Source organism: Ovis aries, chromosome 12 (genome assembly GCF_016772045.2).
Source record: "Ovis aries strain OAR_USU_Benz2616 breed Rambouillet chromosome 12, ARS-UI_Ramb_v3.0, whole genome shotgun sequence".
NCBI classification, from domain to species: domain Eukaryota; kingdom Metazoa; phylum Chordata; class Mammalia; order Artiodactyla; family Bovidae; genus Ovis; species Ovis aries.
This window is the reverse complement of record NC_056065.1, coordinates 65,049,277-65,076,075: the sequence shown is the minus strand read 5'-3', so window position 1 is coordinate 65,076,075 and position 26,799 is coordinate 65,049,277. Positions and strand designations below refer to the sequence as shown.

The 26,799-nt window shown below is 41.1% G+C and overlaps 1 protein-coding gene across 2 annotated transcripts in view; it reads right to left on the bottom strand.

The window, feature by feature from the left end:
- Positions 1-26,799, bottom strand: part of C12H1orf21 (chromosome 12 C1orf21 homolog) — a 247,069-nt gene that overhangs the window by 27,025 nt on the left and 193,245 nt on the right. For both annotated transcript variants that reach the window (XM_042229198.2, XM_015099359.4), the window contains 2 exons: positions 9,851-9,927; positions 2,056-2,116 (listed from right to left, as the gene is read on the bottom strand). In XM_042229198.2, the coding sequence (XP_042085132.1) occupies positions 2,056-2,116; positions 9,851-9,927 (138 nt within the window). The remainder of the gene's footprint in view (positions 1-2,055; positions 2,117-9,850; positions 9,928-26,799) is intronic.

The following is a 26,799-nucleotide window of genomic DNA, read 5'->3' as shown; positions in this document are numbered from 1 at the left end:
ATGTAATTTCCAATTTTGGTTATATAAACTATTGTGAAGATTATATTAAGCCAAACATATATATTATGATGAAAAATTTTAATTTGAGGGAGGCTTAATGTTTAGATGATACAAAGGATAGCATATTCACAAAATTCAGAAGGATGAACTTTAGGTAAGGGAGGAGAAACAGGAAAGTTTGGCTCGGAGTTGATAGAAAACTCCCTTAGAATCCTGTAACTGGGCAATTATCACAGATTATATAACTGCTCCTTTTTTGAATATGAATGTGTTCAATATATAGTGGGAACACTGTTTATGCTGAATCTACAAATGCTCCTTTGTCCAAGGAAAGTTGCACCAAACAAATGATCAAGTTATAAACTTCGCTTTTGTTGCATTAAACACATGATTGCCTACACCTTAGATGCAAAGTAAGACAGGAAATCGAATTCCAGAAGAGAACAATGAATTTCAGTTTTGAGTAACAAGAGGTAGAATTTCAGTTATGGAGACACACTGGAAAGAGATTAGATCATTTTCAACACTTTGTCAGGGTTTGTAAATGTTGCTTAAAAAGATAACTTACAATTCAGGTTTCAATTTTTGCAGATTACCTCTAACTAATAAGCATATATTTTTATTGCCAAAATGTTAGTGCAGGAGAAATAATCCAAACAGAGAAAAAAAATCTTCACCATTAGAGTGGGAACAAAATATTTCTTTTTAGGTTTCTCTTTACTGAAAACAAAAGGTTATTGGCAAGTTAGTCAGCTTTTGAATCAATATGTAAAAATTGCTAATTATTCTTAGATGATGTTTTCAATCTAAAAAGTTATACATAAGCTAAAATTTCACTAAAAGTAAAAAAGAAAAATATATACTCAAATAAGTATGTGAGCACAGCCAATGAACACTATAGATTAAATTATTATTTTAATTCATTACCCATTTCTAGTTTTTACATTGATAATATATGCTGGTCTTTTAATGGTGCATTAGAAAATTTTATAATGATTCTTTTGGGGCAGGGGTCTACCTCAGAGTGGAGTCTGCTACTGAAATACAGATGAATTTAAGACCTTCACTCTCTTCCACTGACTGATATATACACAACCTAGGAATTCATGAAGAAATACTCAAGGACTACAAACCATAAAAAAGAAATAAAAATTAAAATGGAAAACATTTCAAAAGTTAACTTGGTCGGTGATGCCTTAACCATAGTTGGGATATGTTCTGAATTTAGAACTTAACTCTTCTTTAGAATAAGGCTTTCAAATTACAGTTCTCAAATGTATGACTTTAGCATTTAAAATTCACTCCCTGCAGTGATAAACTGAAATTCTATGAGCATGCAAACCTTTAATGATTACCATACTCTACTCTCCATTCAGTTGATTTGCATATGGCACTCTGAGAGCGTAAATATGGGTTAAATTTCCACATGGATCAACTTTGAATCTTCACGTCATTGTAAAATCCACACCCGTATGGAGAAGTGACTTGGAGGTTCTGCTTTGGAGTCAGACAGACATGGGCTGGAATTCTAACTCTACCACTATTAGCTTTGCAAACCTGGCTAAGTTATACTGAGGCATTCTAAGCCTCAGTTTCTTTGTCTGTAAAATGCACGTGTTACTCATCTCATGGCCAGCTCCCTCAAGCAGGTATTGACTGCAACATGTTTGTGACATTTGTAAAGAAGTCAGAGAAGCCCTGGGCATGTAGTAAGCAGGCACTAAGGACCTCCTTGCCTGCAACCTGAGAACGGAGCAGGGGATCGGGGTGGACAATACACAATGATAGCAACACTGTTTAGGCAAAGGCTCTCGACAGTCTCACTGAGTTTCCACGCTTCAGTGAAAGATCAGCGGTAGCCCAGGATCCTGGCAAGCTCAGTCATACATTGACCCTTCTCACAGCCACCTTCCGAGTTGCGTGTGTGGGGTGACTGCTGTTAATTCTAACCACCCCCTTGCAAGAACAGCTTTGTATCACAGACACCAGAACATTGTTACTCTTAACTCATGAGGCAACATTCCCCTTGAAATATGCAGTTGCTTCACTTCTTACCTTTTCAATTTTTTCATCCAGCATTCTGAAGAATTCTTGTTGGCTTTCAGAGATGTGCATGCTGAAAAACAAAGAGTAGTTAAGTATATATTTTCAGTGTTTCCCAGTTCCCTCAGGTGAAAAATGCCGAGCGTCTAAACTTTGGGGCAGTCTTTTATTTTTTGCAGACTTTTCCACTGAAGTGCTCTGAAATCATACTAAGGCTAAATGTCATGAGAGTAATCCTACAGATGTGTTTCATAATAGCCTATCAGTTTCTACAACTTAAGGAACACAATTTCCTTTCAGTGTACATATTATTTATGTTGGTGTTACTGGGAGGTGTGTGCTCATTGTTTTTCCTTTGGATACACATCTATAATTAAAACAAAAAGCACAGGTAAGCAGCACATGGCACATTTCAATGCTGTGTGTAAGTATAACAAGAAAATATATCCTGGGATTTCGTTGGCAGTCCAGTGGTTAAGAATCCGCCTTCCAATGCAGGGGACGTGGGTTCAATCCCTGGTCGGGGAACTAAGATCCCATATGCCATGGGGCAACTAAGTCTGTGCTCCACAAGGAAGAGCCCGCATGCCACAACTAAGACCCACTGCAGCCAAAAATAAAATAAATAAATATTTTTTAGAAGTTTCTTTAAAAAACATATCCTAATTATGATATTAAAATGTATATTTTACAAAGGTGTGAGCACGGTATTCAGCTGACTGTATGGCTGTGTGCTGGCTGTAGACGAGCCAAGAACTTGACCTTGCCCCTAAACATCTTTGATACTGGTGACAGCAAATGTGACTTTTTGGAACTGAAATTCCACTGTAATGTGGAGTAAGTGGGGAGGCATGTCTGAGCAGCCCTTGCCCTGATTCCCTATTATTTGCTATTTAACAGTATCCTCAATGAGATGGGTGTGGTTTGTAGGGCAAAACTAAGAAGGTAAGGAGAGCAGAGAAGATCATGGATGTGAGGGGAAGGACTTGGGGGCAATGTGGTCTTAATGACAGTAGTTTCTACCTGGCAAAGAGTTGTGGGTGTTCCCAGGGGGTTCAGGATGCTGGGGTAAGAGACACATGATCCAGAATTTCTCTCACTTGACATTAGTGCCTACTGGTTTAGTGGCTGGGGGCGGGGGTGGGGGGGAGTGGCTTTGGAAGAGCCTCTTCCGCTTTCGTCTAGGTGTGGTAGGCAACCTTACCTGACATTCCCTGCAGGGGCCACGGAGAGGGGCACGAGTGACTGGAAACCCTTCAGGCCTCCCATGACAGATAATAAGGCTTAAAGGAGGTTTCCCCTGTGGGTAAGATCTAGATTTAAAATAATATCAGCTCTGATAGAAAAGAAAAAGAATGAAAATATCTGATACCAGCATCAACTTTCACAGTTCTAAGGCACTTTCATGTATATAATCTAATTTTTGCCATCCTTTCTAGTAGTCATGTATGGATGTGAGAGTTGGACCATAAAGAAGGCTGAACGGCGAAGAATTGATGCTTTTGAACTGTGGTGTTAGAGAAGATTCTTGAGAGTTCCTTGGACTGCAAGGAGATCCAACCAGTCCACCCTAAAGGAAATCAGTCCTGAATAGTCATTGGAAGGGCTGATGCTGAAGCTGAAGCTCTAATACTCTGGCCACCTGATGCACAGAGCCGACTCATTAGAAAAGACTCTGATGCTGGGAAAGATTGAAGGCAGGAAGGAGAAGGGGACGATGGAGGGCAAGATGTTTGGATAGCATCACTGGTTCAATGGACATGAGTTTGAGCAAGCTCCGGGAGATGGTGAAGGACAGGGAAGCCTGGCGTGCTCCAGTCCATGGAGCTGCAGAGAGTTGGACACGACTGAACAACAACAGATATGATTATTCAAATAAGGCAGACGTCCTGTTTCAGAAACAGGTCCCCTCTCACTGCATTTTACACAGGCAGGGCAGAATCTTGGATGATGACAGAGGTTAAACAGTCTCCTCTCTTTCTCTGGCTGGACAGAAAAGCCATTTTACAAAGTTGAGTTTTTCCAGATTTCTTACAGCTTTCCTTCTTTAAGGGCCAAAACGTCATTCATTTGAGCCACTCTGGGTGCAAGTCTTCTAAACTGTATACTCTTGAATAGCTGTCTATCTCAAACATTACTTAGCTTTCACTTGACGACCAGCAGCCACTCTCCTCACCTTAAATCACAACGCTCTTCTGTAATACTGGGATAGCCCCGGAGTCTCTAAGAAGGCTAGAGCTGGCTCTCTTTAAGTAAAATGACCTTGAACTCCAGGCTTTTGTGCTCTGTCTGCTTTTGAGCTCTTCCTTTCATTTCTCCTTGTCAGAGAAGGTATCAGTCCTCTTTCCACTTTCTTCTCAGTTTCTGCTTTGACTCCATAATGGCAACCCACTCCAGTCCTCTTGCCTGGAAAACCCCATGGACAGAGAAGCCTGGCAGGCTACAGTCCATGGGGCTGCAAAGAGTTGGACACGACTGTGTGACTTCACTTTAGAAGCAGCACAGGCACACTTGTTAGAGTTGGGTCTAAAGTTAGCATAAACAGGCTCCAAAGGAGAGCCCGAGAGGGTTCTTGTTAGTGGGAAACATGAATATTCTGGTACCCACCATGGCTGCTCAGACACTTTTGGGGGCATCCTTCCTGTTCTTAGCCAAGTTTTCAGTGATGAGTTTGTTGAACAGCTCTGGGTCCCAGACAGGAAAGGCATGAAGATATTTATATATAAATCTTAGACCCAAGTTCGATCCTTGGGTTGGGAAGATCTCCTGGAGAAGGGAATGGCTATTCACTCCAGTATTCTTGCCTGGAAGATCTCATGGACAGAAGAGCCTGGTAGGCTACAACCCATGGGGTCACACAGAGTCAGACATGACTGAGCAAACAACACATTTATGTAATGCCTGCCTGCCTGCTGAGTCACTTCAGTCGTGTCTGACTCTTTGTGACCCTACAGACTGTAGCCCACCAGTCTCCTCTGTCTTTAGGATTCTCCAGGCAAGAATACTGGAGTGGGTTGCCATTTCCTTCTCCAGGGGATCTTCCTAACCCAGGGATGGAACCCACATCTCTTATGTCTCCTGCATTGGTAGGTGGGTTCTTTATCATTAGCACCATGAGTTTCCCTAGGAAACTCCAAGATACTTCATAAAGATGGCACTATTAGGGTTTTGTGTTCCCTGTGGAAATTTTTGGGTTAGAATTTTTAGCATTTATCGCCTGGGATACAACAGGAGAGTAATGAATATTTAATTAGTTAATCAAGCGGTCTCTATTTAAATTCATGTGATTCGTGATCCTCATAGAGACAGCACCATTTGTTAGCATGGGTGAGGTGCAGGCCTCAGATTCCTCATTTTAAAACAGCGAACAGGTCTCTAAGGTCCTTTTGGCACTAACGTTCTGTGATTGTTACTAACTTTCATTAACTCCATTATTGGAAATATCAAAGCATGGAAACGAGGATGTTTGGTTAGTACTCAGACATATGCACATTGCATGGACAAGAGAATTCTCTAGGAAAAGCGACTCTGCAAATGTGTCTGCCATCCCTGCGAAGGAGGACACACAGGCTCAGGGGTCCTTATCACGTGCTTGAGATCAAAGGTGAAGGACCTCAGATTGTCTATACAATCTGAGCATGAAACCTCAGGGAAGTGGGGCAATCCTAACTCTCACAGCAGGCCACACCGTTGCTAGTAGTTCATGACTTGCATTTCTTCAGTTGATTATTTTTTAAAAAATAGTAATAATAAGCACCCATGAAATCAAAACAAAGAAAACAAAGCTAGGATCTTAACAACAACCTAGAGGTTACTTACTTCCCACCCATGCATGTGTTCCTCCACCTCAAACATCATGTCCCCACTTTCCTTTATTCCATCTCTCTATGTGCTTAAAAAGCAGAAGATTTATTTTAGACTAAAAAAAATTAATTTATCTATTTGGCTGTGCCAGGTCTCAGTTGCAGCATGTGGGCTGTGATGTATAGGTTCTAGAGCACGTGCGCTCAGTAGTTGTGGGACGCAGGATCTTAGTTCCCCGACTAGGGATCGAACCTGTGTCCCTTGCAGATTTTTAACCATTGGACCCCCAGAGAAGTCCCTATTTTTTTTGTTGTTAACTTTATAGTGTGTATCATGCTCCGTGCAATGTTTCAGGACTTACTCTTTGTTCTAGTTGCTAGAAGTAGGAACTAGTTCTGCTGGGGGGCATCCAGCATTGTGTATTGCTTCAGTGCATTCGTTTCAGCTGCTAATACTCCACTGTATGAACATAGTGTGGTTCATTTACCCAATTTCCTGTCCAAGGGCATTTTTGGGTTGTTTCTAATTGCTAAGGTGTTCTTTCCAAGCATCAGACACTGTGATAAGCACCAGGGATACATTATTTCACCTAAGCCCCAGTCCTATAAGATAGAATTTTTCACCTCTATTTTTTTTCGGAGAAAAGTAAAGTTCCAAGACATTAGTTCACTGGACTGAGATTACAAAGGCAGTAAGAATGCACTCTATGTGGCGCATCAACCGAAGGTGTAGCACTGCTCGCCTTCATTCTTAATAAATCTGCTGTTAGCAGGTATGGGATTGTCCTTCCACTCAAGGGGGAAACAAATTCATTTTATACAACTGCATGTGCTGTGCTTCAGTCGTGTCCAGCTCTTTGTGACCCCATGGACTGTAGCCCACCAGGCTCCTTTGTCCATAAGGATTCGCTAGGCAAGAATACTAGAGTGGGTTGCTATACCTTCCTCCAGGGGATCTTCCCAACCCAGGGTTCGAACAGGTCTCCCTCATTGCAGGCGGATTCTTTACTGTCTGAGCCACCAGGGAAGCCCATAAAACTGCATAATAAATAATAATTTCCTGATTCCTATGGGTCAGTATGTAGGAAAAGTAAACCTCTCAGACCTGCAGAAAGATTTCTTAGCTGAATTCTGGAAACCCAATGATCTGATTCAGTTTAAAACACACACACACACACACGGGCATTATGCTGTGTGAAAAATGGGATTCTCTTCATAATTTTAGTGTAAACACATGAGCCAATTTAATCAACGTCTCTGGAAGCTTTAGCACATGCCAGACTGCAAAGCATGCTATTTCAGTGTGTCAAAATTAAGTAAATAAGTGTTTGCTCTAAAGGAGAAAAGAAACTCTCCTTAGTTCTCCTTAATAGAGTCTTTTCTTTAGAACTCAGAGATAAGAGAAGCATTTAAAAACAGTACACATATAACAGCTTGATGAAAAGATGATTCGATAGATGTCTTCAGATATCTGTTGTCCCCAGAGGCAGAAAAAATTAGTGTAGATAAAAGTGGTTACTAGTGAAGTTGATTAGGGAGGTTGTGATCATAGCGTAACACTTACCTGAGGGTGAAAAAATTGGCTCTCCCATTATTGGGAAGAAAAATTGGCTGACATTGTAAATGATAAATGAAGTTTAAAATGTCTGGTTCTCATTGGAAGTAAGAAATTAAATCCCTGAGCTGGTGGACAGCCCCCTGAAGAGTCCTGACCACCACCTCACAGTGGCCATTGCAGCAGCAGTTCTACAGACAGTCACCCAGGTTAAAGTGATGATGTTATTTTTGTCTCACCTTCCCAGGAAGAATCAGAGAACACAACTCTTTCCACTTATGATGTTTATTTACACATATGTCCTCATTAAACTTATTGGGGGTGGGAGTGACTGTATCAGATTCACTCATGTGATCAGCACCCTGAGGGAATTTGTTCATAGTTAGGCAGAAGAGCACAAAAGAGATTTGCAGCCTTTGGGATAATAGCCTTTTTGAAGAAAGGACAAGCAGTTTCAAAGTCACAGAAAGTGCATTTTATCACCAATGATAGACTCAGCTTCAGAATAATATAGAAAACTACTCATTATTCTCTAATATTTTAATTGTGCAATATTTAACACACAGAAAAGGAAACATAATGCTATTTATACATTTTTAAATAATAATAATTAAAGGAACATGCATGTAACCACAACTTGGATTAAGAGATAGAACCTCTGGTTCCATTGTCTTCTATCCAGGAGAAAGAAGCACTATCCTGAATTTAATGCCTTTTCATTGCCTTGTTTGTCTTTATTGTTTTATTATATGTGCTTAATCGCTCACTGTGTCCCGACTCTTTGCGACCTCATGGACTGTAGCCTGCCAGCCTCCTCTGTCCATGGAGATTCTCTAGGCAAGAATACTGGAGTGGGTTGCCATGCCCTCCTCCAGGGGATATTCCCAGCCCAGGGATTGAACCCAGGTCTCCCGCATCGTAGGCAGATAATTCTTTACCAACTGAGAGTGGCTCAGTTGACTGAGCAATATGTGTATATACATATGTTTAATATATGTATACACAAGTATTTCTTAGTTCTGCCTGTTTTTGAATTTTTTATATGTGTGAAACTGTACATAAGACAGTCTGACATTTCATGAGATCCCTCCATCTTGATCTGTGTAGCTATAGGTCATTTATTTTCACTGATATATAGTATTTCCATCATGAGACTATACTACTTTCTGTTATTCATTTTATGTTTGATGGACATTTGGGTTTTATCTCAAAGGTTTTTTTTTGGTTTTTTTTTGGCCATGCTGCATGGCATGTGGGATCTTAATTCCTCCACCAGGGGTCAAACCTGTGTCTGCTGCAGCAGAAATGCAGTCTTAACCACTGGGACACTGGGAAGTCCCATCCTTTCAAGAACTTTAAGAGTTCATATAAACAGTGCTGCTATGGATATTTCAAAGTATGCCTACTGGCACACCTCCATAAGAGTTTCTCTAGGGTATATACCTGAGAGTGGAGTCGCTAGGCAGCCAGGTATGCCCAGGTACAATTTTACTAGACAATGCAAAGTGTTTTCCAAAGTAATTGTACCAGCTTATATTCCCACCACCAGGAGTTAAGTGTGCTGGTTGTCCCACATCCTGGTAAACATTTTCTATCTACAGACTATGTTTTGCCAGTCTTGTGGTGTGACATAGTAGTTTTTCCTGACACATCAGCTATTCATTTTCCTCTTCGGTCAGTGGTTGTTTATGTCTTTAGCCTATTTTTCTGTAAGTTCTATCTTTTACTTCTTGACTCACATAGTTAATTCATATATCCTGGAAATCTCACTGGGCTTCCCTGATAGCTCAGTTGGTAAAGAATCGATCTGCAATGCAGGAGACCCTGGTTTGATTCCTGGGTTGAGAAGATCCCCTGGAGAAGGGACAGGCTGCCCACTCCAGCATTCTTGGGCTCCCCTGGTAGCTCAGTCAGTAAAGAACTGGCCTGCAATGCAGGAGATCTGCGTTCAATCCCTGGGTTGGGAAGATCTCCTGGAGGAGGGCATGACAACCCACTCCAGTATTCCTGGGCTTCCCTTGCGGCTCAGCTGGTAAAGAATCCACTACTGCTAATTATATGTTTTATAAATATATTCCACCATTTTGTGGCCTTTTACTCTCCTATAGTGTATTTTGAGAAGTAGAAGTTCTTAATTTTATCGTAGTCATAAAAAATAATCATTTTTCTTACAATTTGTATCCTTTGTGACTTATTCAAAGTTGTTCACTACCCCACGGTCATGAAGATACTTCCCATCATTGTGAAGTGAAGCTGATGTGAAGTGTTAGCTCCGTTATATACTCTGGGTCTGCTTTGGCTCTCTATTATGTTCTTTTAGACTAAATCATGTGTCTCAATTACTGAGGCCTTTTCTTAAGTCTTGGTTATCCAGCAGGCAAAATGGAGCTCACTTTAAAAACGTTTTTATCTCTCAAAACAAAATAGGCAAAGAGGAACTGGAACTTACTTTGCTCTGGGTTGATGAACTAATCCTGGGATCTCTTTATTAGTTTTAAGTCTTACATTTGAACTGGCACTTTTTTCCTGAAACACATAAACACACATGGAAAAGACAAGGTAAGAATCAGCAATTAAACAGGAGCATGAATTTTCATTACCAAAATGTGAAATTTGTTTGGGAGCCTTTACAGCCGGTTATCTCATGCAGACAGAAGTCCTTAAAGATGTCACACAGAACAGGTAGAACTGCCAGGTATTTTAACAGGGAACACTATCGTGAAAAGAAGAATGAACTTTCATAACACTATAAAATGGCTCCTTTTAGAAAATTACATGTGAGTAGTATTTGAATTTTAGGTGGAGTTGCTAAAAATAGAAAGAGAATCAAAGATCAGAAGATCCTAGTGTGAAAAAAAGCAACAGCGGTTATAATCACAGTCATTGGTTGCTTGCTCAGGATAAGTAATTTTGTGCATTTTGTTTGTGAAAGACAACTGAAGTTACAGAGTTTGCACAAGGTCCTTGCAGCGACAGCGACATGACTAAAAATAGCTAATATTTTCTACGAATGATGAATATTGAGATTGAATTCAATTAAATTAATAAAACTCAACCTAGCCTGTATTCCGGAAGTACTTTGGCTTTTAGCCTGATCTGATCTCTTATTCCCTGTCAACCAGCCACATAGGAAAGGAATACTTTCAAATCTTAAAATGCAAATATTATCAGCAAGCACGCTATCTCAATAATACCACTGCTCTGCAGTGATGTGGATGGACCTAGAGCCTGTTATACAGAGTCAAGTAAGCTAGAAAGAGAAAAACAAATATTGCATACACTCCCCTGTGTAAAACAGATAACCAGTGGGAAGCTGCTGTATAACAGAGCAAGCTCAGCTGGGGGCTCTGTGATGACCTAGATGAGTGAGATGGTGGGGGTGGGAGGGAGACTCAGGAGGGAGGGGAGATATATACATACATACATAAGGCTGATTCACGTTGTTATACAGCAGAAACACAGCACTGTAAAGCAGTTATAGTCCAGTAAAAAATTTTAAGGCTTTAAAATTTGTTCTCTAAATATACCTACCAAAATGAAATGTTAAACCCATTTAACAGGTGACTACATACACTCAAGCAGCCTGAGGTGTGGCAGTAATTAAAGACCTGGGCTAGGGCAAGGAGTAAAAAGTTCTGTGGGCCAACCCACCATTCTCACCAGCGGCAGAGTGATGTGGGAGGGCACACAGAACAGATGGTCCTCAAATGAGCTCTTTCAAGAGTTTCTGCTTCCCCTAGGATAGCAGAAGCCATGTAAGAAAAACTACATGTGAAATGTAGAGTCAGAGAAACTACACTGACTTGCATGCTAGGCTGTTTGCTATTTACCATCAAACACGAGCATATCTGTATAATGTCAGTCCTCCAAAATACAGGGTAATTCTGTCTGTGATCCTCCAGGAGAAGAAAAAGTCATTACAATCCTTTTGCAGTCTAGCTTACCTTCTCTACCTCACACTAAACTCAAAACTGTTTTCATGAACATTTGAACAGTATAAAATATATACTATTCCCTCTGCTGATACAGTCAGAGAACAACAGAAGAACTATCTATTTTTTTACTGAGAAAGTGGGAGAGCAATTAGGAAACTTGAATGCACTGACTCCAGGAGGGCGGGACACACAACTCTTCTTTATGGGCCTGGTTAGGAGCCTGGCACTTCATAGGAGGCATTCATCAAATATTGGTCGAACAAATGAATGATGTCAGCACATCATTAACTTTTTTAAACAGTTAGAGGTAAAAATAGCTCAACTGTAGTCTCTCTGAAGAACTGAAGATGTAGGTTCCCTCCAAATGAGTCATTTTCTCCCTAAACTTTATGTCTGCTTGGATTAAGCATTGAAAATGGATTTTTTCTGTTTGAAAAAAATATCTATTTGATATGACAGACAGAACCTTATACTTTTTCTCTATTCATATAATTTCCTAAACTCTTTTGAACTTAAATGATGCATCATAATTTTAAACACTGCTAAGGCAGGAAAGGGACTTCTAAGAATGACATATACTTGTATCCGATTTCTATTCAGTTTATTAGACTACCCTCCATAATTATATGTCTCACCAAATCTTCCTTAAAAATGTATTCTGTGGTTGCTAAAAAGAAAGATCACCCATCAAATATAACAAAGACTTAATAGATGGGAAAGATACTTTAGGATATCAGGTACAGACATGCCTTCCCAGGAAGTGAGAGGACCAAAGGTGAGGCAGAGGCAAGGGCGAGGGGCAAAGAAGCTGGAGATTTCCCAGTTACAAATATATATATATAATTATATAGAGATTTTGTATTTAAAATGTATTTGTTTTTTTTACAAGTTACCACTCACCAAGAAATCAATAACAAATCATGGAGCATTTACTATAAGTCAGGTCTTAACTGGTTTGCATACATCAACTCATTTTGATGTTCACAAGGATACACATATTAATTCATTTATATGCCCACACACCTCTCTGAGATGCGTACCATTATTATCCCCATTTTATAGATGAGGAAGCTGAGATATGGACAGGTGAAGCACTTACTGGGATTCTATAACTAACAAGTAATAGCACTGGGATTGACTCTAGAATGGGCCCAGGGTTCATGCCATTAGTCACTAGGTCGGTAGTCCTCAGACTTTTTAGTATCGAGACCCCTTACCTATATTCTCCAAATTTTGACACATTTCATTATACAATATGAGAAAAAATCACATTTGTTAAAATCAGCATCAATCTCATAAGAAAAATCTTGACAAAAGCTGTCAGGCTTATGGTGGTGGACACAAGTTCTCCAGACTTCTAGTTCTGGTTTAACATTTGAATTTCATAAGCAGCAACGATAACGGACAATGGTTTTCTTTGGAGTAACAGGCTCTCTTCATTTGTTTCTGAGACAACATTTGCCAGATACCCAAGTCTGAATATCCAGTATTCTTCAGTAGAGATGGTGACTCAAAAAAAAACAACTGCTAGTTCAGCTTGCAGCTCAATCAACTGCAGAAGTGCTTTTCCTGAGATAACCATCTTATTTATTCAAAAATAAAAAGATATGCATCTACGGCATAAGAGTTAACAAAATTAATTTCTACTGAGTCATTTCTAAAAGAAATGAAGTACGGTCATTGGTAGGCATATGGATGGACCTAGAGTCTGTCATACAGAGGGAAGTCAGTCAGCAACAGGAAAACAAACACCACATTTTAACAGATGCATGTGGAATCTGAAAAAATAGTACAGATGAACCGATCTGCAGGGCAGGAATAGAGACGCAAATGCATAGAATGGACATGTGGACGCTGGAGGGGAAGGGGGGTGGGATAAATTGGTGATTAGGACTGACATACATACTCCACCATGTATAAGACAGTTAGCGGGAAGCTGCTGTATTGCACAGGGAGCTCAGCTCTGTGCTCTGTGATGACCTAAAGGGGTGGCAGGAAGGCTGGCGAGAGGGAGGTTCAAGAGAGAGGGGATATATGTATACAGATAGCTAATTCACTTCATTGTACAGCAGAAACTAACACAGCAGTATAAAGCAATTATACTCCAATAAAAAATAATAATAGTACTACTATGATTACTAATAAGATGTGCCTGGATTTGTGCTAAGGCACAAGCAGTTTTGCCCATCACTGCTTTTGCCCCGTCAGTGCCAATGTCAACAGAGTGAAAAAGGCAAATAGCTTCTTTATTATTAGGAAAATGACCTTGAAGACTCCCTGAGAATGTCTCAGGAACCTCCAGGGGTCTGCAGGCCACACTTGAACTATAGGGTCTTTCTATTTCTTTTGTATAGCAAAGAATTGTCGATTATTTAATTATGGTATATACCTTAAGAAAAAATATTTACCTTCTTTATTGAGATAAAATCTATATTCAATAAAATTTCCCCATTATAAATGTATAGGAGAAGGCAATGGCACTCCACTCCAGTACTCTTGCCTGGAGAATCCCATGGACGGAGGAGCCTGGAGGGCTGCAGTCCATGGGGTTGCTGAGCGTTGGACACGACTGAGCGACTTCACTTTCACTTTTCACTTTCATGCATTGGAGAGGGAAATGGCAACCCACTCCAGTGTTCTTGCCTGGAGAATCCCAGGGACAGGGGAGCCAGGTGGGCTGCTGTCTATGGGGTTGCACAGAGTCGGACACGACTGAAGTGACTTAGCATAAATGTATGATTAAATGATTTAGTGGGGGCCTCCCTGGTGGCTCATATGGTAAAGAATCTGCCTGCAATGCAGGAGACCTGGGTTCAATCCCTGTGTCAGGAAGATTCCCTGGAGAATGGAATGGCTACCCACTCCAGTATTCTTGCCTGGAGAATTCCATGCACAAAGAAGATTGACTGGCTACAGTCCATGGGGTTGCAAAGAGCCAGACACGGCTGAGTGATTAACATTTTCACTTTAAATAATTTAGTCAGTTTTTAGAGGTGTGTAATTATCACCACAATTCAGTTTTAGAACAGTTCTATCAGCTCCCAAAGTTTCATCATACATTTATGATCTCAGCAAACCCAGATCTACTTTCTGTCTCTACAAACTTGCTTTGTCTAGATTCATATAAAAGGAATCATATAATATATAAGCTTTTGCATCTGGCATTATCACTTTATACTTTAGCATATCAGTATATCATTTACTTTAATTGCTAAATAATATTCCAACATATGGATATACTGTGTTTTGTTTATGCACGCAAAATTAATGAACATATGGATTGGTTCCAGTTTGTGGCTATTATGAGTAATGCTGCTATGAACATTCATACACAAGTCTTTGTGTGGACATATATTTTCATTTCTCTTGGGTGGATTTCAAGGAGTGGAATTGCTAGATTATATGGTAAGTTTATATTTGACAATTTAAGATACTAGCAAACTGTTTTCCAAAATGACTGCACCATTTTCATGGTTCCAGTTTCTCCACCTCCCCACCAACACTTGGTATTGCCTTTGGATTATATAGTCATTCAAGTGGGTGTTTCATTGTGGGCTTTATTTATTTTACAAATGTGACTTATTTGGATTTGTTCTTTGTATCTATCAGAACACCTACACCTTGCTACATTTATGGGCTTACAGATTCGCTGTATTTGCACCAAAAGTCCGTCTTAGGGCTTCCCTGGTGGTCTAGGAGTGAAGAATCTGCCTCCCAGTGCAGGAGACACTGGTTCCACTCCTGGTCCAGGAGGATCTCATACGCTTCGGAGCAACGGGGCCTGTGCCACAACTACTGAGCCTGTGTGCCGCAACTGCTGAAGCCCACGTGCCTAGACCCGGTTCTCCGCAACAAGAGGAACAACCGCCGTGAGAAGCGTGAGTGCCGCAGCCAGAGAGTAGCTCCTGCTTACCACGCCGGTGGACGGCAATGAAGACCCAGCACAGCCAAAAAATAAATAAATACATCTTTTAAAAAGTCCATTTTATATTTGCATTTGACTTCCACTTCGGGTTTGTTTGTTGGAGGAGATGTTTAGAGAGATCTGCCTTTGAAAAAAGAACCAAACAAAACCAAGAAGGGCTGGAGGAAGGCTGAGGCTCAGAGAGTCTCAGGTGGAGCAGATCCGACTGGGAGGGCGGAGAGCCATGCCACCTCGGGGGTGCTCCAGGAATAGGAGCAGAGAGTTAAACTGGGAGATGATGGAAGAGGTAACTAAGATATTACTTCCCGTGGCAAGGAAAAAACCATTTTAATGGCATTTGACATTCATAAACTAAGTACCTAAAATAAACTGGGACCAAGTGGGGTTAAGATGAAGCTATGAAAGGGGCCCTCAGCAGGCAAGTTGCTCAGTCCTATCCCACTCTTTGTGATGCCAGGGACTGTAGCTCACCAGGCTCCTCCATCCATGGAATTTTCTAGGCAAGAGTACTGGAGTGGGTTGCCATTTCCTTCTCCAGGAGAATCTTCCTGACCCAGGGATCAAATCCGGGTCTCCCGTATTGCGGGCAGACACTTTACCATCTGAGCCACCAGGGAATCCCTTTCTTTTCTTTCTTTCCTTTCAGCAGGCAGTTGGTAGAGCTCTGTTTTTATGATCTATCGATACTGGTATCAGAATCATCTGGAATGCTTGTTAAAATACAGATTGCCAGATGCTATGCACTACCTCCTGGGTGTGCCTCTCTGGGATTGGACCCAGGAATTTCCATTTTAAACAAGAATCCTAGAAGATTGTTAGCTCAAAAAAGTTGGAGGACTTGTATTCCAGAGAAACGAAACTTCTATGCTCGGAATTCCCCCTCTTGGCCTTCCACAGAGCAGTTTTCAAACTGGGCCTTGGGTTTCTGCAGAGTTGCCTCAGGGGTCAATAGCAAGGCCTCCCAGAGCAGCAATCCTTTGAACTCTACATTTGGGGGCTTTTGACTGATGCTTCAAAAAAGCATCCATTTCTCAAAAATGCTTGCAAACTAACATCAGGTAGTGACAGGTTTATTTAAACAGCGAATCAAACAATTTCTCCTTTGCTTTGAATAATTTTACTTCTTTATGAACAGAACACACTTGTCAGTGTCTAGGTAAACTCTCTTCTTAGCTTCTCTCACGTTGTGTGCAGGCATGCTCAGCTATGTTTGACTCTTTGTGATCCTATGGGCTATAGCCCTCCAGGCTCCTCTGTCTGTGGAATTCTCCAGCAAGAATACTCGAGTGGGTTGCCATTTCCTTCTCCAGGAGACCTTTTTGACCCAGGAATCAAACCCATGTGACCTGCATCTCCTTCATTGGCAGGCAGAGTCTTTACCACCGTGCCACCTAGGAAGCCCTACTTGGAGACCATCAAACCGAAATAAGGACTGCAAGGAGATCCAACCAGTCCATCCTAAAGGAGATCAGTCCTGGGTGTTCATTGGAAGGACGGATGCTGAAGCTGAAACTCCAATACTTTGACCACCTGATGCAAAGAGCTGACTCATCTGAAAAGACCCTGATTCTGGGAAAGATCAAAGGCGGAAGGAGAAGGGGATGACAGAGGATGAGGTGTTTGGATGACATCACCAACTCAATGGACATGAGTTTGAGCGGACTTAGGGAGCTGGTGATGGACAGGGAAGCCTGGCATGCTGCGGTCCATGGGGTTGCAAAGAGTTAGACACGACTGAGCGACTGAACTGAACTGAAACCGAAATATATTTATCCTGCTGCTCTCAACCCCTGGGGGGTATCTCCCAAAGGGAAAGCCAGAATACCAAGAGAAACAGACAGCTTCTTTAAAAAATCCTCTCAACCTTTAGCTCCTTAATTCTAAAGAAAGCAGCACAGTGCCTTTGGGCAGTGGGAGACAGTACCCCGCCTCCTGCTGGTAAGGGAAGGAGCTTCTTTGCTCCTGTTACTTCTTTGCCTGAGTCTGACTGCAGGGAAGTTTCCAGAGTTGGTCTGGGTTGGAAGTGTGAGGAGGGATTTCATTTTCTTTTTTTCTGGGCCCAACAGCGGGAAATTCTGTTTTATAAAGAAATCCCAGGGGCCTGATAGATGGAGGAAGCTGATGGGCTGGAGAAAAATAATGGAGGTTGGAGTACTAGCTTCTGGGACTGCTAATGAGGGGCTGCCTCAGAGAAAAGATACAAAAGCACTATATATACAAACTCAGCGGGTTTCTCTCTCCACACAGACTCAGTGTGTGTGTACATTTCAACCACTGCATTTCAGAAAGTACCTGAAAACTAGAAAAGGTAAGTATTGGGTTAGCCAAAAATCTTGTTCGGGTTTGTCCATAGGATGGTGCAGAAAACTATGAACGAACTTTTTGGCCAACCCAATACGTTAACAAGAATTCAGAGGGGTTTTTTGGGGGGAGAGGGGTGGGATACACCTACATTTTAAAAATGAGAACATGTTCAACTGTGAATAATGAACGATCATTCCAGCTTTGGGGGAGTATCCTATAGGATATACTCTTTGAGAATACAACCTCATTTGATGCTTTATGTGTGATTTCTTCAGTGATATTAGCATGAGACAGGACACCACCTCCTTCAAATAAAAAGGAATTTTATCTTCCATCTTTTTAGTGATGGTGATCAGCTGAGCCACATTGATACCAACAGAATTTCTGGATGTTAGCAAATGACAAGGCCGAGGTGAACCAATGCAACTGTTGATATGGGCCCACTTGTATCATAATTACGTGAGGTCAATGTAATAAATTACATGTCCACAGAGATTATTAGAATTATTAGTATTTCGTTAGAATTACTTAGTACTGATAAAATTGGCATGGCAAGTCTCAGATTTATGGAAATTCTTTTTCTATAAATTAAAATATTACCATGGACCTCATTTTATATCAAGTAAATGTTAAGTGGAGCAAATAAGTTTTAAAGCACCTAATATATTTCACGTAGTTGTTTCACAAGGTATATAGAAACATTTAAAATAATCTTTAAAAAGTAAATAGAGTTGTAAGAAATTGCTCAGATTTCTTTGTTTACCAATAAACCTAGAACCAAGTCACTAAATTACTATTTTGTTGTTTATTCACTAAGTCTTGTCTGACTCTTTGTGAACCCGTGGATGGCAACATGCAAGGCTTCCCTGTCCTTCACTGTCTCCCAGAGTTTGCTCAAACTCATGTCCATTGAATTGGTGATGCTATCTAACCTTCTTATCTTCTGCCACCCCCTTCTCCTTTTGCCTTCAATCTTTCCCAGCATGAGGGTCTTTTCCAATGAGTTGGCTCTTCACATCAGTTACTATGTCAGGAATTAAAAGAAACAAGCTATAATGTTGTTATAAATCACACTGAGAATTATAAGTTAAGGATGTTTTCAACAAGATGATGTATCTCCAGGTTTTTGTGGCGAGGGGGCCATATTTAGTTTTTGACCTAGATGCTTGTTTCAGTTAGGACAGGGTAGGTTTTGCTGCAATAAAACAACACCTCCTTGTATCAGTAGTTTAATAATATATAAGTTTATGAATTACACCTGCTGCACATCCAGTGCAAGCTGGCAGAGGGGCTCAGCTCATTCTAATCACTCAGGGACTCAGGCTAGTGGAGGCCCCATGTCAACATGTGCTCTCATAATCAACATGACAGGGGAGGGGAGAACACAGGTGAATACCAGTTAAGTGTTCATATTTACTCCACCAAAGCATGTCACGGGACCACACTGAAATTCAAGAGACTGGGGAATGAATAATCCTACTACTTGCTTGGAAGGAGAAAAACTGGAATGTTGTGAAGTCAGAGAAACAAAGGCATGTATGTGGAATCTAGAAAAACGGTCCCGATGAACTGATTAGCAGGGCAGGAACAGACACAGACATAGGGAACAGACCAGTGGACGTGGAGGGGAGTGGAGAGTGAGCTGAACTGGGAGAGTAGCATTGACATAAATACACGACCAAGCGTAAAACAGAAAGCTCGTGGGAAGCTGCTGCCCAGCACAGGGAGCTCAGCTCAGCGCTCTGTGATGACCCAGAGGCGTGGGATGGTGGAGGGAGGGAGGTCCAAGAGAGATGGGATATACAGCTGATTCACTTCGTTATGAGCAGAAACTAACACAACATTGTAAAAAAATTATATTCCAATAAAACACTTAAAAAATAGTCCTAATAATGACCATAATGCTATTTTTTACAGTTTTATTATTATTTTTTATCAAGAACTACCTAATATTAATCACTGTGATCTTCCTTTCCAGACAGTCTGATGGGTAAATCCATTAAACATCTTAATTTTACTCAACGTGAAAAAAAAGTTATTGAAAGTTTAAATTGGTCCAAAATGCCAGAGCTTAGATTTCAAAACAAAGCTGAAACTATGGTTAGCTGACATTAGTATATTATGTTAAATGCTACCCGGACACAGTAAGACAGAATAAAGGCAAAAATACGTGGTTTATTCCCCACTCAGAAAACTGCACCCACACCCACACACCCCTTAATTTTTCTATTTTCACTTCTCCTTTCCAATCATCAAATACAACAAAACACATAGGGATGTGAATCATAGCCATTGTGATCCATAATAAAAAGACCAAAGATTTTAAGAATCCAACTATTAATGAACTATGGTCCCTAAAAGATGGTATTTAAGAGCTGAGTAGCCACAAACAATCATCTTTTTTGCTAGATTTTTATGGTGGGTAGAAACACAGGCAAAAAATTCAAAGTGTATTTCGTCAAAGTTAACAAAATATTAGAACAAAGAAACATATCATCCATCACATCTTTAATACTTTAACAAATAAAAAACCACCATTTGCGCAGAATTGCTAAACTTTGCCTGTGATGAACCAAAATCTTGACAGGTTTTCCTCACTAAGTTAAGAAACTGTAAATGTCAAAGCTAAAAACAAAAACTTAAATGATCTAGTTTTTCTTAGAGGCATGATCTTTTTTCTGGCACTCACTGTGGTGTACAAGCCAGCCAAAAATCAGACTCCAGCATTCCTGATCTAACTGACATACCCACAACTCTCATTAATTCCAAATTTGTCAGTGTCCAGAAAATCTGGTGCATTAATTCCCTATCGCTGCTACAGCAAATGAACACAAATTAGTGACCTAAAAGAACACAAATTCATTATCTTACATTTCTGGAGGGCAGAAGTCTAAAAACAGTCTACAGGCTGCCTTCCTTTCGAGGCTCTAGGATAGAACCTGTTCCCTTTGCTTTTCTGGTTTCTAGATTTCACCTACATTCCTTGGCTCATGGTCACTCCCTCCATCTTCAAAGCAGCAGCCTAGAATCTTCTCTCCTCTCTGACCTCCACTTCTTAAACCTTCTTTTTCTAACTCAGATTCTCCTTCCTCACCCTTACAAGGATCCTTGTAATTATATCGTGCCCACTCACACAATTCAAGACAATTTTTCCAGGTCAAGATTCTTAATTCAATCCTCTTTCCCATGAAGATAACATATTTACAGGTTCCATGGATTAGGATGTAGACACTTTTGGAGGGGGCCTTTGTTCAGCCTACCACAGTGCCCCTCTGGCCCCCAAAGATTTACACCTATCCCACATGCAAAATACCTGCACTTCATCCCATGGTGCCTAAATCTCAACTCTCTACAGTATCAGTTCAAGTCTCAAGTCTTATTTAAATTTCATCATCTTAAAACTTCCATTATATAATTATCTCACTACCTAAATGATCTAAATTACATACAAATGAGGCTCTGGCTATAATCTATGCTATGGCAGAATTCCTTTCCATCTGTGAACCTGTGGAACTAGAAACAAGTTATATAAAACAAATGATGGTATAGACAGAAAATAACAGCTATAGGTGATCCCATTCAAAAAAAGGAGAAAATGGAAGGGAAAAGGGATTCATCAGTCCCGAGCAATTTCAAAATCTGTGCAAACCCCACTAGGTTTTAAGGTGCTGGAATAATCCTCTGTGGTTTAAGACTTTTCCCTCTGGGCCTGTGGCTCCTAGCTTGTAGTCTTCCTTTTTTTCTTGAAGGGAGCACAGGGTTGCAGCTGAGTTTTTCTTATCAGATTGTTTCCTGCCTATAGAAGGTTGGGAGTGCAACAACCTTCTTCCAGTTCACTCTCTGTTCATTTTAGTTCAAAGGAGCAGTATTTCTGTTGGTATAACTTCCTTGAGATCCTCATGGGTCTCCTGTGTATATCATGGTATTCACTCCATAATGCAGGATATTCCTGCACAGATCTTTCCTGGATAATCTCACCTCTATTCCTGGCTTTGGCTGAGATGGCTGAGGGAATTCATGCCTAAATCACATGCCAAGTCTATTCAAAGAGACATCTGTGTGATTAAATACTCTGACTTTTTAATCCTTTCCAGAAACGAGCACAATATTGTTCAGTTACATTCTTGGCTTTCTCTCCAGAGCAAGCTTTCCTGCTAGTGAATCTCCAAGTTTTAGTGTCTTTTGCAATATGGATAGGCTGAGAATTTCCCAAATCATCAAATCTTGGTTTTTTGATTAAGGAACAGCTTTCCCCTCAATTTATCTCTTTTCTTTTCCATTTTACGATAATCAGCAAGAATAAAGCAGGCTGTGACTTCAACACTCTGCTTGGAAATCTTCTCAGCTAAATAATCAAGTTCACTGTTTACAAATTCTGCTTGCCACAGTCCTGTAGGACACAATTCAGCTAAGCTTTTTGCTACTATATAACAGTGGTTTCCTTTTCTCCAGTTTCAAATAATATATACCTTATTTCCTTCTGAACCCTCACTAGCAGTCTTTAATATCCACACTTCTGTTAGGTGTTCAAGGCAATCTAGGCTTTTTCTATTAGCTCTTCAAAATTCTTCTAGTCTCTGTCCACTTCCCAATTTCAGTCACTTCCACATTTTTAGGTATTTATTACAGCACTGCCATGTTTCAAGGTACCAAAATATACATAGATTTCCTACCACTGCTTAACAAATTACCACAGACCTATTCAATAAAATATAAATTTGGAGGTCAAAGTCTAAAATTGGTGTTTGAGTCCTTTTCCTTCTGGAGGCTCTCGGAAAGAATACAGGAGACGGAAAAGTATCGTGAAGGATGACAGCCAGATCTTTGGCTTAGCTGACAGTAGGAAATGGCGGTGACTAAATGGAAAATAAAGAAGGTTTAGGGTTACTAATTAAAAGGATGGACTATGGATATAAATAAGCGCTTTTACTTTTTTGCTGCAAATAATGGATGGGTTGACATTCCAAAATAAAGGTATCTTTCTCCGCAAGCAAAGGAAAGCTGATATAGCTATTAATGCAGACATGGGCTAGGCAGTGGTGCACTCTTCTTGAAGGGAATGAAACTGAAACTTGAGAGCCTGGACCATGATGTCCTAAAGAATCAGAATAAATTAGGAGAAAATGTCTTTCTGAATGGATACAGTAGAACGCAACTATTTTTTAGACACATCCTTTACTTATTATGGATAAGTAAACATATGGATTTTAAAAAGTGCTTGCTCCTTGGAAGAAATAACAAGCCTAGACAGCATATTAAAAAGCAGAGATGGCACTTTGCTGACAAAAGGTCCATACAGTCAAAGCTATGGTTTTTCCAGTAGTCAGGTATGGATGTGAGAGTTGGGCCATAAAGAAGGCCGAGCACTAAAGAACGGATGCTTTTGAACTGTGGTGCTGGAGAAGACTCTTGAGAGTCCCTTGGACTACAAAAAGATCAAAGCAGTCGATCCTAAAGGAAATCAACCCTGAATATTCATTGGAAGGACTGATGCTGAAGCTGAAGCTCAATACTTTGGCCACCTGATGCAAAGAGTCATCTCACTGGAAAAGACCCTGGGGCTGAGAAAAATGAGGGCAGGAGGAGAAGCGGTGACAGAGGATGAGATGGTTGGATGGCATCATCGACTCAATGGACATAGGTTTAAGCAAACTCCAGGAGACAGTGAAGGACAGGGAAGCCTGGTGTGCTGCAGTCCATCAGGTCACAAAGAGCTGGACACGACTGAGTGACTGAACAACAACAAGCCATATGAAGCCTAACCAACATTCATGTAGGAGCGAGGCAGTGAGAGGGGGGTCCCTGTGTCAGAGCGATGGCAGGAATGCACTACCGATAGAGAGAACACCTGTCTGCAGGCCCAGCCTTTATTGGCTTGAATCTGACCTTGGGCCAAAGGGATTGAGGTGGTCAAGCAATGGCCCCCCTCTCTCTGGTTCTCATATTTGCTTATCATCTTGATTTCATTTTTAAAGACCCTATGGCACTCTGTAATGACCTAGACGGGAAAAGAATCTAAAAAAGAGTGGATATATGTATAACGGATTCACTTTGCACCACAGCAGAAACTAACACAGCATTGTAAATCAGGGAGCTTGCTGGTGGAAGACAGAGCGAACACAACATCTTTCATTCTCCTGCCTAGGAACTCTTCATATGAAAAAAAATTTTCTAACACTATACATATTTTTATAAAAAAATAAATTCTGCTGCATCTATTGTAATTTTTTAAAGTGTGCTTAAAAATCTTTTTATGTTTTCCCATATAGCAGCTTTTAATTTGATGACTGGTGGAAAAGAACTGACTTCTTTTTTCATTTATCATCTCTTCCTTCATTTCTACAATGAATCCTAGCTAATTCTAAATTTAGCTCCCAACCCTTAGGCTCTCTCCGATACTCTTCTGTAACCTCTTCCTACCAGAAGTCAGAGTAAATGAGGGGAAGTTGCTGCTTTAATAGTAACCCCCAGGCTGTCTAGTTAATACAAGCATTAGTGTTGTCACGGTACAATTATTTTACAATGTGGACTCAGTCACTAGATTTTTATACACAGACTTGACAGTCAATAATCAAATCTGGTGTTGTTTCATTATTGATGTCCTTTTAGCCCAGGGCGAGGAAGGTTGGTTGGTTGCAGCTCGCAATCAGGTTGAACAATCTCTTTAAAATTGAAATATGGCACTTAGGGCAAGAGAGTAAGCACATCTCTTTTATTTTCTCCTTTTAGAGAAATGTGCTGCTAGAAATATCTTCATTCGAAACATCACACGTAGAATGGACTCTGAAATGTTTTAAAGGGGGTGTGTTTAACCATGACTGTCTTTATCTCCTCAGTCTTTTGGAAGCTTTCTAGAAATGCCTTCTTTCTGATTTTTCTGTCCATACCGATCCTCAACTTGGGTGTTCATTCCCAACAAACATGCAAGCTGAGCGCTTGCCACTGATGTGGGACCATGATGGAACTGGAGTGGGCGCCCTTTGGCAATGCCACCAAGCTGGGGAGACAAGGGAAGAACAAGTGAACTATGTCCCCAGGTCTGGTCATTTCTTATTTCTTCAAGGTTCCTTTATAAGGGGGCTTCCCACGCAGCTCAGTCAGTAAAGCATCTGCCTGCAGTGTGGGAGAGACCTGGGCTCAATACCTGGGTCAGGAAGTTCCCCTGGAGAAGGAAATGGCAACCTACTCTAGTATTCTTGACTGGAGAATCCCATGGACAGAGGAGCCTGGCGAGCTACAGTTCATGAGATCACAAGGTCAGACATGACTTAGGGCTATCTTTGGAGGCTTTCAAATTAGGGGCCTCTCGGTGGCTCAGTGGTAAAGAATCCACCTGCCAATGCAGGAGATGTGGGTTCAATCCCTGGGTTGGGAAGATCCTCAGGAGAAGGAAAAATGGCAACCTGCTCCAGTATTCTTGCCTAGGAAACCCCTTGGATGGAGGAGCCGGGTGGGCCACAGCCCATAAGGTTGCAAAGATATGGACAGGACTTAGTGACTAAACAGCAGCAAAGAATAGCAATGGGGTAAAATAAGCTTTAGTACACAGAGTCACTAACTTTTTGAGTCTTCTAATGTTTTCATCTTCACTTCTAATTTGTTTGAAACAGAATGCATTTTGAATTTTTGTATGTGGTTGTCTTGGTGGCTCAGATGGTAAAGAATCTGCCTGCAACGTGGGAGGCTTGGGTTTGATAGCTCGGTCAGGAAGATTCCCTGGAGGAGGGCAAGGCTACCCACTCCAGTATTCTTGCCTAGAGAATTCCATGGACAGAGGAGTCTGGTGGGCTACAGTCCATTCAGTTGTGTCCGCAAAGAGTCGGACACAACTGAATGACTAATACTCACATTTATGCTGGGGAAATAATACACATATCCAGTGGTATGCTGAAGCTGGCTCTTACTAGGGCAAGTCAATTGTCATTCAGGAATTCTGTGAGTAAACTGCTGGAGACTTAAAATCAGTTTTTGTGGGACTAGTTACACTATGGAAATTGGCAAATGGTATAAGTCAGGACTTTTCTCTACAGAGACCTGGTTTATTAACCCTCTGTGTGTATGTATGTACATATGCATGTACGCATACATGATTCTGTGTGTGTGTGTGTGTGTATCCTCCCCTCAAAATAAATACTGTTTATATGTGGTCGAGAAGAAACCACAGTCCAGGGAAATATTTTGGATGAACCAGACTGGAGTATCATCATGACACTTAAAAAATTTGGATTAAGGGGACCTAAATTGTTGGCTTTCCTCATCTTCGGTGCTTGGATGATGCCAAGGCCCTCTCCACAGCATAGCGACCTTTCTGTGCCAATGCCAGTGAGATCCTTCTCCATCCTTAACTCACCGTTCTGTCCCCTTGGGTCCCCATCTTCAGATTACCACCTAGCCAAGACCCATTTCTAGCATCCTTATGTCTTGTAGAAAGCTCTCGTTTTCCTCCTCTAAATCAGGCAGCTGTCTATTTAGGAATGTTCTTTGAAAGAACACTGTAACCTGGATACAAATGTGTTTCCTTGTTTAGCCTTCTGAAGAAAAGTTAAACCTCCAACAAAATGTGAGGCCGATGACAATTTAGCTAATGTGTGTACAACAGGACTTTCAACCCTGCTCTGGAAAATTCTTACACTTCCATTCAGTGGCTGGAAGACGGAAATGTGAGACAAGTGGCAATGGGAACTGCTGCTTTCCTGTCCAAATGAATGAACTGCCAGCTGCTCTTCAGCTTCGCCGTCTTCCTGCCAACTTCAAGTCCACCCAGAGACTATGAACAGGGGCTGCAGAAGCAAGTCAAGGCATCGTGGTATACCTCATCAGCCTTGTGAAAAAAGGCCAAAGAAACACCAGGACGACACCCTCACCCTTCTGGGTGAAGGCACTTCCTCCTTCACTGTTGCTGGCACAGACTTCAGTCACGGCACCTCAGCTTATCTGTTTACACAGCTCTCTCTTTTTGCCACATGCTGTTCCACACGCTTTAGTCTAATAGAATGTAAGCCAGGTGACAGTGGTAGGTGTTCAACAAAGGTTTGTTTGAGGAAATAATCAGTGAATATTTGTCCTCCTTTATTCGAGTGCTACACTGTTTGGCCACAAGAATTCCCCCTCAGAACATGAGCCTCCCTGGTGGCTCAGATGGCAAAGACTCCACCTGCAATGTGGGAGACCTGGGTTCGATCTCTGGGTTGGCAAGACCCGCTGGAGAAGGGATAGGCTACCCACTCCAGTATT